The sequence below is a fragment of the Grampus griseus genome, assembly GCF_964374135.1.
Source record: "Grampus griseus genome assembly, chromosome: 14".
Classification (NCBI taxonomy): Eukaryota; Metazoa; Chordata; class Mammalia; order Artiodactyla; family Delphinidae; genus Grampus; species Grampus griseus.
The window spans coordinates 26,531,161-26,545,847 of NC_139008.1; the positions used below are offsets into that span (position 1 = coordinate 26,531,161).

At 49.3% G+C, this 14,687-nt stretch overlaps 2 protein-coding genes across 3 annotated transcripts in view; one reads left to right on the top strand and one right to left on the bottom strand.

Moving 5' to 3' along the window:
- The window catches only part of MYH11 (myosin heavy chain 11), a 128,324-nt gene extending 120,280 nt beyond the window's left edge, over positions 1-8,044 (top strand). The window contains exons 41-42 of one of the 2 annotated variants that reach the window (XM_082669751.1): positions 4,167-4,205; positions 7,342-7,467. In XM_082669751.1, the coding sequence (XP_082525877.1) occupies positions 4,167-4,197 (31 nt within the window). In that variant the 3' untranslated portion in view covers positions 4,198-4,205; positions 7,342-7,467. Of the gene's footprint in view, positions 1-4,166; positions 4,206-7,341 lie in introns of both variants that reach the window. The other variant, XM_082669750.1, reaches the window with a different exon arrangement.
- An 864-nt stretch (positions 8,045-8,908) lies between these two features.
- NDE1 (nudE neurodevelopment protein 1) overlaps positions 8,909-14,687 on the bottom strand; it is a 35,190-nt gene continuing 29,411 nt past the window's right edge. Inside the window, exons 6-9 of the mRNA XM_082669752.1 lie at positions 13,572-13,751; positions 12,208-12,299; positions 11,009-11,160; positions 8,909-10,175 (exon numbers count right to left, since the gene is read on the bottom strand). Of these exons, the coding sequence (XP_082525878.1) occupies positions 10,082-10,175; positions 11,009-11,160; positions 12,208-12,299; positions 13,572-13,751 (518 nt within the window). The 3' untranslated portion in view covers positions 8,909-10,081. The remainder of the gene's footprint in view (positions 10,176-11,008; positions 11,161-12,207; positions 12,300-13,571; positions 13,752-14,687) is intronic.

A 14,687-nucleotide genomic window follows, 5' to 3' on the forward strand; every position in this document is an offset into this window, starting at 1 on the left:
CCTCCACAGTGGCTCAGAGCCCCTTTCCCCAAAGCCCTCGTGGCTTTCCGGCTCAGCATCACGTATGCAGCACCATCGTGTGCTGGACGTGGGCGGGGCCCAGATCACAGGGGCCCTCCCTCTGAGCAGCACCCCTTCTGTCCTAACAACCGCTCCCATCCCATCCTCCAGGTGAGGAGGAGGAGGCGGCAGTACCTCCATCTCCTGAGACCTTTCTTCGCTGTGTCATCAACAGCTGCAGAATCCCTTCTCCCCTAACCTCTTTTCTGGACTTTCTCTTCCCCACCTTTCCCTGACTCGGCGTTTCTCTGCACTACTGCCATTCAGGGCTGAATAATTCTTTATCACGGGCTGCCCTGTGCACTGTAGGATGTTAAGCAGCATCCTTGGCCTCCAGCCACTAGATGCAGTGGCACTTCCCCCAGCGTCCCCCGGGGGGGCCAGCACCCACAGTTGAGACCCTCTGCCGTAAGTGGACTGCGGTTGTTTTCTCTCCCACACCCCTGAACCTCCGAGCCTGAAGGGGGTGGATGCTCCCCCGCTCCTCAGGGCTCCTTCCCATCCCCTTGTCCACCTGGTTCCCTGAAGGTTTGAGCTCCGTGCTTCCCATCACACTCGCTCACACCCCACAGCAGGTGGGTGATCCAGCCTCTCAAGTCCACGACCTTCTCTCCTCCAGGACCCTGCCACTCCCCGGGCATTCCCAGTAACTCTCAGCCCTAATGTGACCATCAAGCACCCATCATCTGCCTGCCACCACGTTTCTTTAGCTCACTCCCTCTGTCTCCGCCGGGGTCTCCAACCCCTCAGCTCATCCTCTCGCAGCCCCACCGACTCCATGGTTATGGTCGGCCTCTCCCACATCCTCCACACTCTGGTCTCCCCTCCTGCTGTGTTGTGCTGACTTGGTTAAAACACAAGCCAAATTAAGCCCAACTGCCAACCTTCTGCAGCTCAAAGCAGTGTGGAAAAGCAAACAGGTGTGCTGCCACTTCCGCTGGAAACTCTAAGTGGCGGAACCAAGCCGACCTCACTTAGTGCTGCCTGGACTTTGGCCTCCCCTTCCTCTAAGTCCCCGCCTCCTCTCACCCTCCCCCATCCTCTCAGCCCTCCCCACTTAGGCATCTGCTTTTCACTCTCCCTAAACTTACTATCCCTGTCATCCTCACTCAGCTGATGACTTTACTTCCTGTTTAATGGAAAAATGGAAACTATCATGAAGTACAGACAAGCCCCCACTTCCCTATCGACACACCTCCCTACATCTATGCTCATTTCCTCTGTTTTTTCCCATTTCTGTGCTCAACTGTCCAGCACCAACTGAGGTCCACCCCACCATCAGACCCACCCCCCATCTTGTTTAACTGAGGACGTTGTTCCTGAAAGTCCTACCCTTCTCCCTTGTGGTATGTTCTCTCTCACTGAGTCATTCCATTAGGTGAACAAACCTAATCCCCCTTCCCTGCTGTTACCACAAAACTCTAACTCAGTGGTCAGTCCTCAGTCCTCACCTGACTCAGCAGCATATGCTATAGCCCATCACTCCTCTTTACTGGGCCTCCCAGATACCACCCTCACCTGGTATCCTTCCTACCTTTCTGGCCGTGTTTCACCTCTTCTGCTGGTACCTCATCTCAAAGCCCAGTTGCTGTTGGTCTGCCCAGGGCGCCATCCCGGTCCTCTCTCCACCCCTACTGCTGCTCATTCCTTAGGTGATCTGAACCAGCCTGGTGGCTTCAAAGTTCCATCTGTAGCTAGTGACTTCCTAGTTTATCTCCAGCCCAGACTTCCTGGGATTCCAGACTTCCTTGACATTCCCATTCAATGCCTAACAGGCAGTTCACACCTAAACATACCCCAACCTGGGCCCTGACTGAACCCCTTCACACCAAAACCAGCTCTTCTCACAATCCTCCGCAGCTGAAAGTTGCCATTAATCCAGGCCACAAACCTTGTGCTCATTCTTTATTCTTCTCTCTCCTTTACACCCTGCATCCACTCTGTTGGGAAATCTGGTCAACTCTCCCTTAAAAAATACTCTACGTCCAGAATCGAACCACTGCTTGCCACCCTGGTCCAAGCTACCCTCTCCTCCCACCTAGACAACTTTCTCAGCCTCCTTGTGGGCCTCTCTGCATCCATGCTGGCCCCTTATAGTCTGTTCTCAACACAGAAATGGAGCTGGATCACGTCCCTCCTTTGCTTGAAGCCCTCTATGGGGGCTCCACCTCACTCACAGCCAAAGTAACATCTTCACAATGGTTAGTTCCACTAGGCCCTACGTGATCTCTGTACTCTGCCTCCTAAATTACCCCTCCACCTCCACCGCTTCCTACACTGCCTCAAGGCCCTTGCACTGGCTGCTCTCTCTGCCTGGAATGCCCCTCCCCCAGCTTGCTGCACTAGCTGGCCCCTCCTTCCCTGCCTGCAGGTGTTCACTCACCCATGTTACTAGAATTTCCTACCTTACTCTTTACCGTTCTCCTCTCTCTTACCCACTTGTCATCATGGAACTTGCTATTTCTTTTACTTATCTCGTACACAGTCTGTCCTCACTCTTGGCCTGCGAGCCCACGAACACAGAGGCTTTGTCTGCTTACTCGTCCCCAGTGTCTGGGATAGTGCTGGGCACAGAATAAACCTTCAATTGTTGAGTCAGAGGTGATGTTTCTCCAACCTCAGGCATTCTCGTACCACCTTTGCCATTTTGCCTTACCACCTGTACTTCTGTTGACTTGATGTTTTCTTTGAAATTAACTATTTAATCATACATATGTCTATTTACAAATGAAACCTACCACCCCTGTACTGTTAAACCAGCATGCCTTGCATCAACAGGTCACAATGAAGTTGAAACAGTGAAAACTAAACAATAGTGAATTCTAGCTATTGTGGCCACAAATTGATGACTATGACCTGAAGGCAGACTTCTCAGTTAGAAAGGGAATGACAAGACATTAGGACCAAACAGATTTTCTGACATAATCAGATGTATTTAAGAGTGGAAAAGGGAATACCTTTCTCACTGTGCACTTCAGCAGTCCAAGGGCATACCTAGGAACCCTCTGCAATCACCTGGCATCTCGACTCCAGACTCTGAGAACCACTGCACGAGACAAGGGGAAAGCCCAAACCCCTTTCAGGAGGGGAAAGAGAGCAACTGGCTCGGAGCACAGGGATTTGGGAAGGAGCCCCCTGCCCGTGCAAGGTGAGGGGTGGTGCGTCCCCACGGCTGGACCCCCCAGCACTTGCTCGGCTGCTGACTGGATGCTGCCCTTCCTCGGAGGCGGGCTGAGCAGTGGGAGAGCAGTCAGCCACCCCAGCTCTCTCACCCTTTTGTTGTCCCTGCTCCCTTTCTTGGGACCGATGATTCTTGCAGCACATGCCGACCACCCTCTATGGGTTCTGCCCCAGACAACGACCCTTCTTGGGCTGTACAGGCTGGCATCGGACTAACCATTTTTTACAGTTAATATGAACACGCCCACAACATACAAGTGGAAGACGGGTCCTACCTTTTCCACCTTCTCTGAGTCCTCTAGATGTACAAAAGCACAAAATCAAGCACTAGAGCCTTGAGTGAGGTGGGCAAGCCTAGCCAGCTCCTCAGCGAGCAAGAAATTATAGAGCAAGTTTCACACAGTTTTACCAGGCAGGTAAATCTCAACACAAGCCCTGCTTAGAGCCCGAACAACGCACCTATCACTCCTGACACCACCAGGCATCTCCACAGGAGCCGCCCAGGGTGCCCACCTCTACTGTCTTGCTATGGGCATAAAAGGCAACGGACGGAGTAATGATACTAAAACGCGAGGCTGCTGTGGGCTCCTTGCCCAGGTCTGTTCAGGTTCTGTTCCCACAAGGCTATTTTGGACTAGCTTACTCAGATTCCATTACGTTCCTGAACAGATATGCAGAATGGGAGGAAGCCACCTGAGTTCTTCAGAGAAGTTCTGAAGGACAGAAATTTGCTTTTTAATTGGGGGAAAAAAAGGCTAGTCCTTTTGTGTGCCAGGCTCTCTGAGATCTCGTGGCTTCAGGTGCTCCACCGTAAGGGTGACTTAAAGGTGCCTTTAATTATTTAATTGAAGCAAATGCATTGATGATTAAAATTGCACTTGAATGGGAGGATGGTAACCACCGGGGACTCTCTCTCTCTGTTTCAGAGGCCCCCTCCCCCAGGAAACTCCGCAATGACTCACCAGGTATCATGCCTGCAGCTTCGCGGCTCATGTCTGTGGCTCTTGGTTTCCATTTCCTTTCTGCCAGCCTGCCCCCCCCCGCCCCCCTTTTGTGGCCCTCGCAAATTCCCGGGATTCCTACAAAATCTGAAGGCCTAGATATCTTAGTTCAAAACTTCAGTCTTTTAGTCTTTCTTCAAAACCAACATCAACACAAGAAGACCTCATCGCTTTACCCATTTTCCTTCCTTCCTTCCTCCCTCCCGCTTTGGCGTGTGACGTGGCACATGGCCTGTCGCCGCGTGCTGAGGGTTTAGAGGCTGCGTGTGGCTTGGATGGCTCTTACCTGTGTGACAGGCCCCTAATAATGAAGAGGCCATGGCTGTGCCGTACTCCCTCGTCTGGCTCAGACACCACGCTGAGCAGATATGCCAGCTCCACTGTCTGGGTACCATCCTGGAGAACGGCTTCTATCCGGTTGGTCTGGTTCACAAGTCAGAATTAGCAAAGCACAGGGTCACGGCGGCCACAGCCCAGCAATGTGCCCCCCAAGGTGGGGTTTCCACACACGCGTGCGAGGGAAACGAGCTCTCACCCCGATGTCTCACTGGGGTGGCGTGGGGCTTGAGCAAGGGCCAGCTGCTAACTGCATCTTCAGTGCACGAGGGCCACAGCGGCCACCACAGGGCCGGGCGCGGTCCAGGCAGATCCTTTATTGGAGGTCTCATGGGCACATGTTCACGGACTGGGGATGGAAACCCAAGACTCAGGGAGCGCACGGGGCCTTCAAAAGACAGGGTTGAGAGGCCGCGACTTCTCTGGGATCCTGACAGTGTCCTCACACATGAAGTGAGGCACCTGGGGCCTGGCTTTCACCTCCTCCTCGAGAGACCCAGCCAGCCCTGCCTTGTGTCTGTCTTCTCTCTTGGAGAATCCCGCCTTGCTGTCGCTACCCAAATACTTAAAGCTGGATGAGGTCTCGGCAGGAGTTTTAGGCAGGAGCATCACACCTCCAAGACACGGCTTTTGAGTAGTTTTTCTGCCAGCGCATCCCGATCACGGGATAAGCTGGAGTCTAGGGTTGGCTGGGGTGTAGGACCCACCCGTCGATGGAAACTGAGTCCTTGCAAAGCAGCAGGTGCTTACGCTCTTGTGCCGATCCCTGGGATGCCAAGAGTACCTTAGATACGTTTCTGAGTCCATGAATAGAATCCAAGTTCTCCAGGATCAAACCCTTTAAGAAAATTTTAGAGGGGTCCTTTACTTCCTGTGACAGATATAGCCAGTGTCAACCTTTGCCTAGGATTTGAAGCCAGTTCCTTCAAGAAAGGCCCCTGAACCAGAACAGACCGGCTTCAGGACTGGTGCCCACGCAGGGGGCTTACAGGGACCCAGGCGCGACTGATTTACTTCTTAGATCAAGGGAGCGCATTAATCAGTTAAACTCCTCTAATTAGCAAATGCAGACTCTTCGGAGACACAAAGGGAGCCTGAGCCACTGTCTCCAGCTCCAGGCCATCCCATCCAGTTTTGAACCTGGAGGGTTAGACACGGAGGAGAGCTGTGTGGATGGCGGCTGAGCCCTGCACGCCGGGACCCTACTCTGTCCCGAGTTCTTGGAGAACACAGTGCTAAAGAAGGAAGAGACTTTCAAAGAACCTCTAGAGACTGAGTGATAGAAAGTTAGTTCCAAAGGAGCTGGAGGACTTCCCTGGTGGTCCAGTGGTTAGGACTCTGTGCTTCCACTGCAGGGGGCACAAGTTCAATCCCTGGTTGGGGAAGTTCTGCCTTTGAGGTGCGGCCAAAAAGAAATAAATAAATAAAAGGGGCTGGAGGCCTAGAAGCTTCCCTCTGATGGGAGTGAGGCTGACCCAGGTCTTTAGTCGGCAGTAGCTACTAAGTATTTATTCTTGATCACTGCCCCTTGGGAAGTACCATCCACCGTCCCCAGAGGGTTTTACCAGCCCGGGTTCCTCCCACCCTTGGACTCCAGAAGGCTCGTGCTGGGAAGCCCCATGTCAGCGATCAGGAAATCTCTGGGCCTTGCTTATGCCTCCTGTCTTACCTGAGTTGCCCCCTTTGACTAAAGAACTGACGAGCTGGGTTCACTGGGATGGGCTCACCCTCGTGGCTTTTCTGTCCATACTTTGTGTGGCGAAGCAGGTCGTTTTTGTTGCAAAAAACTTGCTTTCTTCTTAGACATCCTAAAATGAGTGAAGACCTGTCAAACAGGGTCAGATGGCTGGAGCCCAACACACAACATTATTTGTTGTGGTCGCTGAAAAGAAGGCAAACTTTCCTTCCAAACAGTGGAGGTTAAGTACAGGCGGGTCTGATTTTTCCTCCTCCTGCCTGCCCTGCCCTCCTATGCAAAGCCTTACTTCAGGTGACCAGGGCAGGCCCTGTGGGAAAAGGGCATCCAGAGCACGGAGGAGAGGAGATGGGTGCAGAAAGGACAGAGAGAAAGGGGTGTCCCACCAGCTAGGGCTAAAAGACACCCTGGATTAACATGTCTAATGTTTTTCTGACAAATATTCATTGAGCACCCGTTCTATGCCTTGCACAGTGCCTGCCATGGGGCGCCCCGAACAGGCGAGATCCCTGCCCTGGGGGAACTCAGAACAAGAATTCTGCTCCATAAAAGCGGAGCAATGCAGTGCCTTTAACCAGACAGCACCCTTGGCATCCATGCAGGGACCTCCTTCCCTCTCAAGGGTTGGTGGTCATTCTCACCTTCCTACAATTCAAAACCTAAACCCCTGCCCCCTTTTCCTTCTGAAAGCAAGGAGGTACAGACACAACAGGTCCCCCTCATCCCTGCTCCACAGTGTAGGAATAATCCCATGAGGCCATCACCCCCACTTGCCTTTTTTCCTTCTTTTCTAAACAGAAATCCACAGCCAACCAGAATCCTGTGGGTCAGCAAATGACCAAGCCAGATACTTTTTAAAGCAGATGGTCCTGCTTTGAAAAACCTACTTTGCCCCCATTCCAGCTGATTAAATGCACCCATATGGGTCAGGATTTGTTCACTTCAACCTGAATATTTGCGTCTCATTCGAGTTTGTTTGTGTTTGTTTTTTGCCCCGTCTGAAAATCTCTTCCAAGCTCGAGGGAGATTTCTGTACTAAAGAAACATGCGTTTTCTTAACACCCACAGGCGAGGGAACGAGACCTCTTTTGTTCCCTCGAGAAGGTCTGGAGGACGTAGAGTTATTGAAAACGCAGACGGTTCTGAAGAGGATACGGACGCTCGCGATGCAGACTTCAACGGAACCAAAGCCAGTGAATGAACAACTTGCTCAAAACAGGACAGAACCAAACCCAGTGGACTCCTCTTAGCACCGTCTAAATCCATTTTCAAACTCCAAACATCACAGACACCCCTCACGATGAATATAAAGACCACTACCCTGCATTCAGGGCATCAACTTAAGTTTGGAACGATGTACCGAAGGAGAAAAACCCAACAAGAGACACAGACACACCCACTCCCTCTGCCGAGAACTGTGCAGAGATTTTGAATTTTTAGAAAAATATATCCATGGTAACTAATCACTGGCAACTTAGTTTACATGAATTGGGGAGAAAGTCACCACGATGGGTGCCACTGTCCCCACCCCCAGCCCTTCCTGCCCTGTGGACTCTTCCATCGTCCCGGTGGGCCCTGGTTTGAAAATTCCTCTTCCCTCCGGTTCCCGCACATCAGATGCACACAGTTCACCGAGACCAAGTGCCTTCTGTAGTCACGTGAATTAAAAAGGAGACGCCGCTCAAACGGCTAAGAGCAGGAATGTCACACTGTTTTATATGCACCCCATCTGTACTTAAGGACACCCTCACTAATAAAAGGTTATAAATCACTAGAATAGAGTTGACTTTTCTGTTGTTTTCTAGAGAAAGAGGACGGGGTGGGGGGGGTGGCCTCATTTAATCCTCATGACAACCCTATCAAGTCAGGGTTATTATTTCATTAAATGGGGAAACTGAGGCCCAGGGAGGTGAGATGAATCGTCTGAGACCCCACAACTGGCCAAGAGCAGAGCAGAGACACAGAGTGAGTGTGAGTGAGGGGCTCCTCCACACAGGAGGTGGGTGGCTCAAGGCCCAGGGAGTAGGACCATGCCCGGGAAGAACATATTTATCAATCAAAACAGCACGTATTTAATGTGAAGAATGTGAGTTCCTTGAATGTTTGAGTTAAAACACAAGACTTCGCCCAGCAGGGCTCGACAAACTTTTCCTATAAAGGCCCAGAAACTTGAGTATTTTAGCCTCCATCATGGTCTCTGTCACATTTTTGTCTTTTTTTAAAAAAATTAAACCACCCTTTAAAAATGTAAAAACTGTTCTTGGCGTGAGGGCCATAAAACCCAGGCCTGGGCCCGTCCCTTCCTTGGCCTGCATGTCCTAGACAGAGGTCCCTGGCGAAGTTTCCACTCAATACATATGATTCCCTACACCAACTCCATGGGATCAAACAGACTGAAAAGAGGGGAATTACAGAAACCAAGGACGCACTGAATGACCAAATGCGAAAACACCCTGAACAGGACACGCATGTGTCCCAATACAATTCTAAGAAGCTGACTCGAAAGGAAATCTTTAAAAAAGTAGTTTTTTTCATAGTCACTTGGTTAAAAAAACAAAAGTTTTTCATCACCAGATAGCAAACACAGAAGCACAAAGGCAGCAGCATTTACTGACCACCACAAACTAGCTGAAAATCAGTTTCTCTTGATTTTATTGTTCTTTTAAAAAAATAGAAGTACATCTTTTACCGATATAGGTTAGAATGTTGCCAGGGCAACGAAGTGGGCACTCAAGTTTAATTCTCTGCTGAATTTCAGTAGCATTTGAAAAGTTCTGTTTTCAACTCAAGGATATTTTTGCTGTTCTTTTGGAAAAATAACTTAGTAACAGAAGGCCGTTAAGCTGCACGCACGCGCTGGAATTCATGTGTTCTTTTTACTTGCGTCCAAATTGTGAGACTGCCGTTCACAACCAGCAGGGATGAGCTGCACGCCATCTGTGTGGAAATCCTGGGTTCGTTTCTTCTTTAGTAAGGAACCTCCCACCGACAGTCTTGGTGGTTTAATCTTATCCGAAGGTCACCCCAATTATTTCACCAAGGCTTTGAATGAAGTCCTGTTCTTAGGGGCTGCATTACCAAGGCCATCACACCCCAGAGACCCTAAGGGTCCTGAAGCAGAGGTCACCCCCAGGCCAGGACAGAGGGGCTCAGGACAACTTACAGCCAGGATTGGTCTAAAGAGGACACAGAGTTTCCACTGACCTGGTCCCACAAAACGTACTCTGAAACTCAAGCATGCCTCTAAAAGACTCAGTGAGAGGCAGATTAAAACGTCTCAGAGGTACACCACACCACAGTTTAAATAAAAGGTACATGCCTGTTCTGTTCTTCACCCCTAGATGTGATTTCAGTGCACTGATCCCTGCTGTGCCAAAGAGCACTGGAGATTTTGTTCTGGAAGAAGCTCCAGCAAAGTGGGGGCCGGAGTGAGCCTGAGATGGGCTCAGACCCCACTTTATAGGTGTCCCCGGTCATGAAAAACACCTCTCAAGACCAATCAGGACTCAGGTCTGCTGAAAATGATGGAGCAGCCTCAGCACCCACGTCGCCATTTCCAGAGGGTCCGCTTTGTCCCTGTCCATTGGCAACACCCCGACAAGGAGGCCAGGGGTTATGAGATGGCATTTCCTGGGGACGACCACCCGGGGCCACAGGCGATCCCCACTCCCCACCGTCACTGGCTAGTGCGACTGCTTGCTCGTATATCTCAAACTAACTTAAAAAAAAACAAAAACCTAGTTTAAAGAGGGAAGGAGGATAAAATGACTCCTGCACAGACACCGGGGCCTTGGCTTCCGTGGATTTCCTAAAGCAACATCTTGACTACACCCTGGGCTGACGGCAGCGATGGTGAGGAAATATTTGAAGGCGGCTTCCCAAATTCCAGGCGTTTTCCCAACCTTCAGACAGAGCAAACCAAATTAGGCGGACATTACAGCTGCTATAGACTGGCTAGCACGGGGCCCCACAAAGTTATAAGAGTGAATATCAAGGTCAGGAGCAGTGTCTCACTGGGTCTCAATTTTCTCTCCTGTGAAATGAAGAAAAGGACACTGGCTATCTAGGGCTCACATGCCCAAGGCCACGCAAAAAGCCCAGTTGCAGAAGACGCTCCAAAAAAACACCCACATCTAAAGGTCCGGAAGTTATGTGCATGCTGGGGAGAACGATTCTTCATTTCCTGTCCTCTGTCTGCCACTGATCGCTCCCAAATTTACGTGGCCTGGGGTCCAGTGAGATAGTGGCGCATCTTACAGAATTCTAGAATCTGGAAGCTGCACTGATTTTCTTCAGGCAAGAAAATAAATGAAGCTGTTAGAGGTCAGATTTGTGTTTTCCAATCAGGTGACTGGCTTCAGGAATCTAGTCTGGCTGATTCAGTTTCCTGAAGGTTCTAAAGGTTTAAAAAAAAAAATCCTCTTTTGGGGGAAGCAGAGCAGTGTTTGAAGCTTGAGTCTTAAACAAGGGAGTGATTTATACAAAGGACATTCTCACAGCATGACCAGAAGCTGGGGCTGCAGAATCAAGTAATAAAAATGACCCTCTCCTTGGTCATTTGCCTAAACCAGCACACACACCACCTAACTCTGTCTTAAGGGATGGAGTAGAGGATAATACCTCATTGACATAATCCTGCGACTTTGAAAAATGGCTATGGGTCAGGGGTCAGAGGCTCCCGGCTGGAGAGGATGGGTTCTCCCGACACTGAGGAGGAACAGCAGAAGGTACTGACCCTTTGTCACCCAGAGGCACACTGGTGCTGCCTGGCCGTCTGTCGCCGCCGTCTCTGTTCTTGCTCCCCCACCCTGAGGCTGGGCCACTGGGTCGGTTTGGGGACTGATCATACACGAAGTTCCGGCAGGAAGCAAGTTTGGACTCCAGAGCCTGGAGAGAGATATGCTTTCCTGTCTCAAGCTGAAGACAAGAACTCTTGCCTCTCACCAGAGACCATACACATAATAGCTTAAGACAGTGGTTGTCAAACTGGGTTGTGTGTTAGAATCCCAAAGCGTGCTCCACCCCATCACCAAATTCAATGTATGTCCAACTGGTAGAACTGGTAGTCTAAGATATTTAGGAGCTTCCAGAAGAGTCCCCAACCCGACCTATGATTTAACTCTGCCTACAAGAAATATGAAATCAACTTTTGGAATCATTCACTCTCTCCGCTACCTTGTAAAACATGCACCACGTGGCAGGAGGTTTGAAGAAGGACTTGCCTCGCTGTAAACAGACCCTCTGGAAACCAAATGGGTACTGAGATCACCCTGAGCTTCTGTATACTCTAACTAAACATAAAAACCTGCTTATATAACAGCGATCCAAAAAAAACAAAAGCCAAAAGGAAAAACATAGAAAACGAGCTGCAAGCTTCTATTAACTCTGAATGCATACATTCTGGTCAATGACAGACTGGCAGGACTTAAACTCTGCGGCTTTCCAGGCATCATTTTTAAAACTAAGAAAAATAACTACAGAGAATATCTATGTGATTTCTTAAGCACAAAAGACTCCTTCCCTGGAATTAACATAAAACCTATAAGGTCATGTTCTCTGCCCTAGCCTTTCAAGATTTTCCCTTTAACTCCCTGAGAAATTAAAAAAAGGGAAGGCAGTTTTCAAATGTCTCTCAGTTTTTTCAAATTAAGAAAAAATATCATAGATACCATCCGAATCTCCCAAATTGCCAGGGAAAATGGTACAGGGAAAGAAAGATACAGCCGGGGGTCAAAGGGTGACTCAGGGTCACAGCCCGGGTGTTTGTCAGAAACAACACCCATAGAAGCACAGCGACTGTAAGGGACACGAGAGCCAGGGTAACACCTGCACCTAATGAAGCCTCTGCCAGAGGGGAAGCAATAGGTAAGGTCACCCCTCAAGTCTCCTGAAGACAGAAGACACCACACGGACCCTGGGGAAGCGCCGTCTTACCCCCACTTTCCGCAGCAGGTCTCCCACAATGTTGAGGGCAGATATCCGGGCCGCTGGCGTGAGGGGGGTCCCCCCAGTGGAGTCGTCCAGACCTGCGTGTGCAAAAGGACGCACACATGACACCAACACACACTCAAAAGTCTGCACTAACGTCTCTGAACGTGAAACCTGGGGGTGGGCAAGCAAGCCCCTCTGATCCCAACGCTGCCCTGTTTCGGTCAATGGTTTGTTGCCTAACATAACAAGAGCATATCTGATGACCAACTTCTTGCAGCCTTATAATGACTATACTTAATATTTATCTTTACCTGCTATTCTTTTTAAACAAAATCAAAACAGGCCCTCTTAAACTTCTAGGAATTCCATACAGTTAATTAACATTAACAGCATCTGAACAAGCCCCACTGGTAAGGGTTCTGCTCCTCAGAGCCTCCTCTCTCTTCAAAGCAGGGCTCACGGAGCAGCAGGACCAGCATCACCTGGGCGCTTGTTAGAAACGCAGGATCTCAGGCCCTGCCCAGACCTGCTAAATCTGAGGCCCAGCTGAGTCGTGTGCTTATTCAAGTGTGGTCTAGCCTGGGATTGTGGAAACCTCACACTCTCTTCATCCTGGGCACAAGCTGAGGGACAGGGAGCATGTGGTGGTGTAACCCCGGGAGCCGGCCTGCCATTTGCCAGCTGCGTGATGTCAGGCCAGCTCCTTAACTCAGGGCCTCAGTCTCCTCACCCATCACATGGGGACAGCACTTGCATTACTTGCGTCTTGGGCCACGGTGCGAATCCAGTGAGGTCATATGTAAGTACAAAGCACAGTAAGCAGAGGGACTGGCATATCCCACGTGCTCAATAATTGTCTATTTTTATTATTTACTATTAAGTGGCCCAATCAGAGCCTCACAGTTAATCAGTCAGCAGAGGGGCTGGGGAAGAACTCAAATTTCTTGGTTTTTACTGCATAGCACAGGTTATGCTGGGTCCAGTTCTAGATGATGTATTGCTGGACCCACAGAATCCTTTTTAAATTTTTTATTTGGTTACTGAAACTTTTAATTTGGGAGATTTCATATTAGACAAGAGGATTTCTGGCTTCTGGTGAAGAGTGGAGTGTCTGCTGAGCCCACACCTCTTGCGGTAGAAGCAGAGTGGCAGCTGCCCCTCTGGATGAGGCTTCCATTCTCTACTTTGCCGCAGACTCCACTACTCCCTATCGTCTTACATCCAAGAGGCTCCTCCCACGCACCACAATGGTCTGCCCCTGTGAGCACCCCAGTTTTCTCCCTGCTGTACAGCCTGGTCCTGCTTCTCTCTCACCCAGGAAAGCTTTGTGAAGCCAAGAGAACCCTCCTGATTCCCATCCTCCTTACCACGTCTGAATGTCCCAGGTGTGTTTAAGCTAGAGCTGGGTCCTCGATGAGCTATAGGGGTGGATGGCACGGAACCAGTGGCCTGTACAGCTGTGTCTGTCCTTTCAGCTTCCACAGAGCTGGGCATGGGGGTCCTGGGTTTCTCCTGCTTTTGCTGCACAGCCAATTCTTGCCGCAAATCTGGGCCAGGAAAAGGATTCAGATTTAAGTCTCTGCTTTGAGTGATGAGGCAAGGGGAGGGTCAACAGGAGACACTGGTCAGCAAGAAGAACCATCAGAGTGAAAAACTCCAGGTGGAAACCCTGAATGAAGCAAACCCCACAGGACCTTGCCTGGAAGGCTTGGTTTTTCTTTTGAGTAAAAACAAAAAGGTTTAAAATTTTTTTCAAATCATGGCAGTGATACACTACTGCTTTTACTGTTTTAAGAGAATTCAAATGTATCAAGGTATACACAGAATACTCAGTGAAAATGTGCTTTCCCAACCCGTCCTCAAATGCCCCTTCTCACTCCTAATCAACTGTAACATGAGGGAGATCTTCTCAATCCTTTTTCCCTGCATTTCACACATAGAGTTTATATGTGTATCTATTAAGCATATAAGATGAATAACTTTTATTAAGCGTAAATAGAAACATACATCTACTATCTATGTGTTTTCCCCCCTTCAATGGTATGTCCTAATAGGCTTTTTTATTTATTTAATTTTTTTGGCCAAGCGGCATGCAGGATCTTGGTTCTCCAACCAGGGATCGAACCCGTACCCCCTGCAGTGTAAGCACGGAGTCTTAACCACTGGACTGCCAGGGAAGTCCCTTAACAAGTTTTCTGTGACTACATTTATATCTATACCGTATTTGTTTGAACAACTGTTTAACTAACATTCCACAAAATAAATCTATGTAATTTACTTAAGCACTTCATTACTGATGGGCATTTAGGAACAACTACCTTTTAAACTTAAAAGAGTTTTTCTTTCTAAACCCCCTTCTACTGGCTAAACATTAGAAACGAAATGAATGTCATAAACAATTGATTGGGACTTTAACAAAATCTCTTATGGACCCAACTTGGATGACTTGCTAATGTCTTAGAGTTAGAAAGCTCTACCTTTGG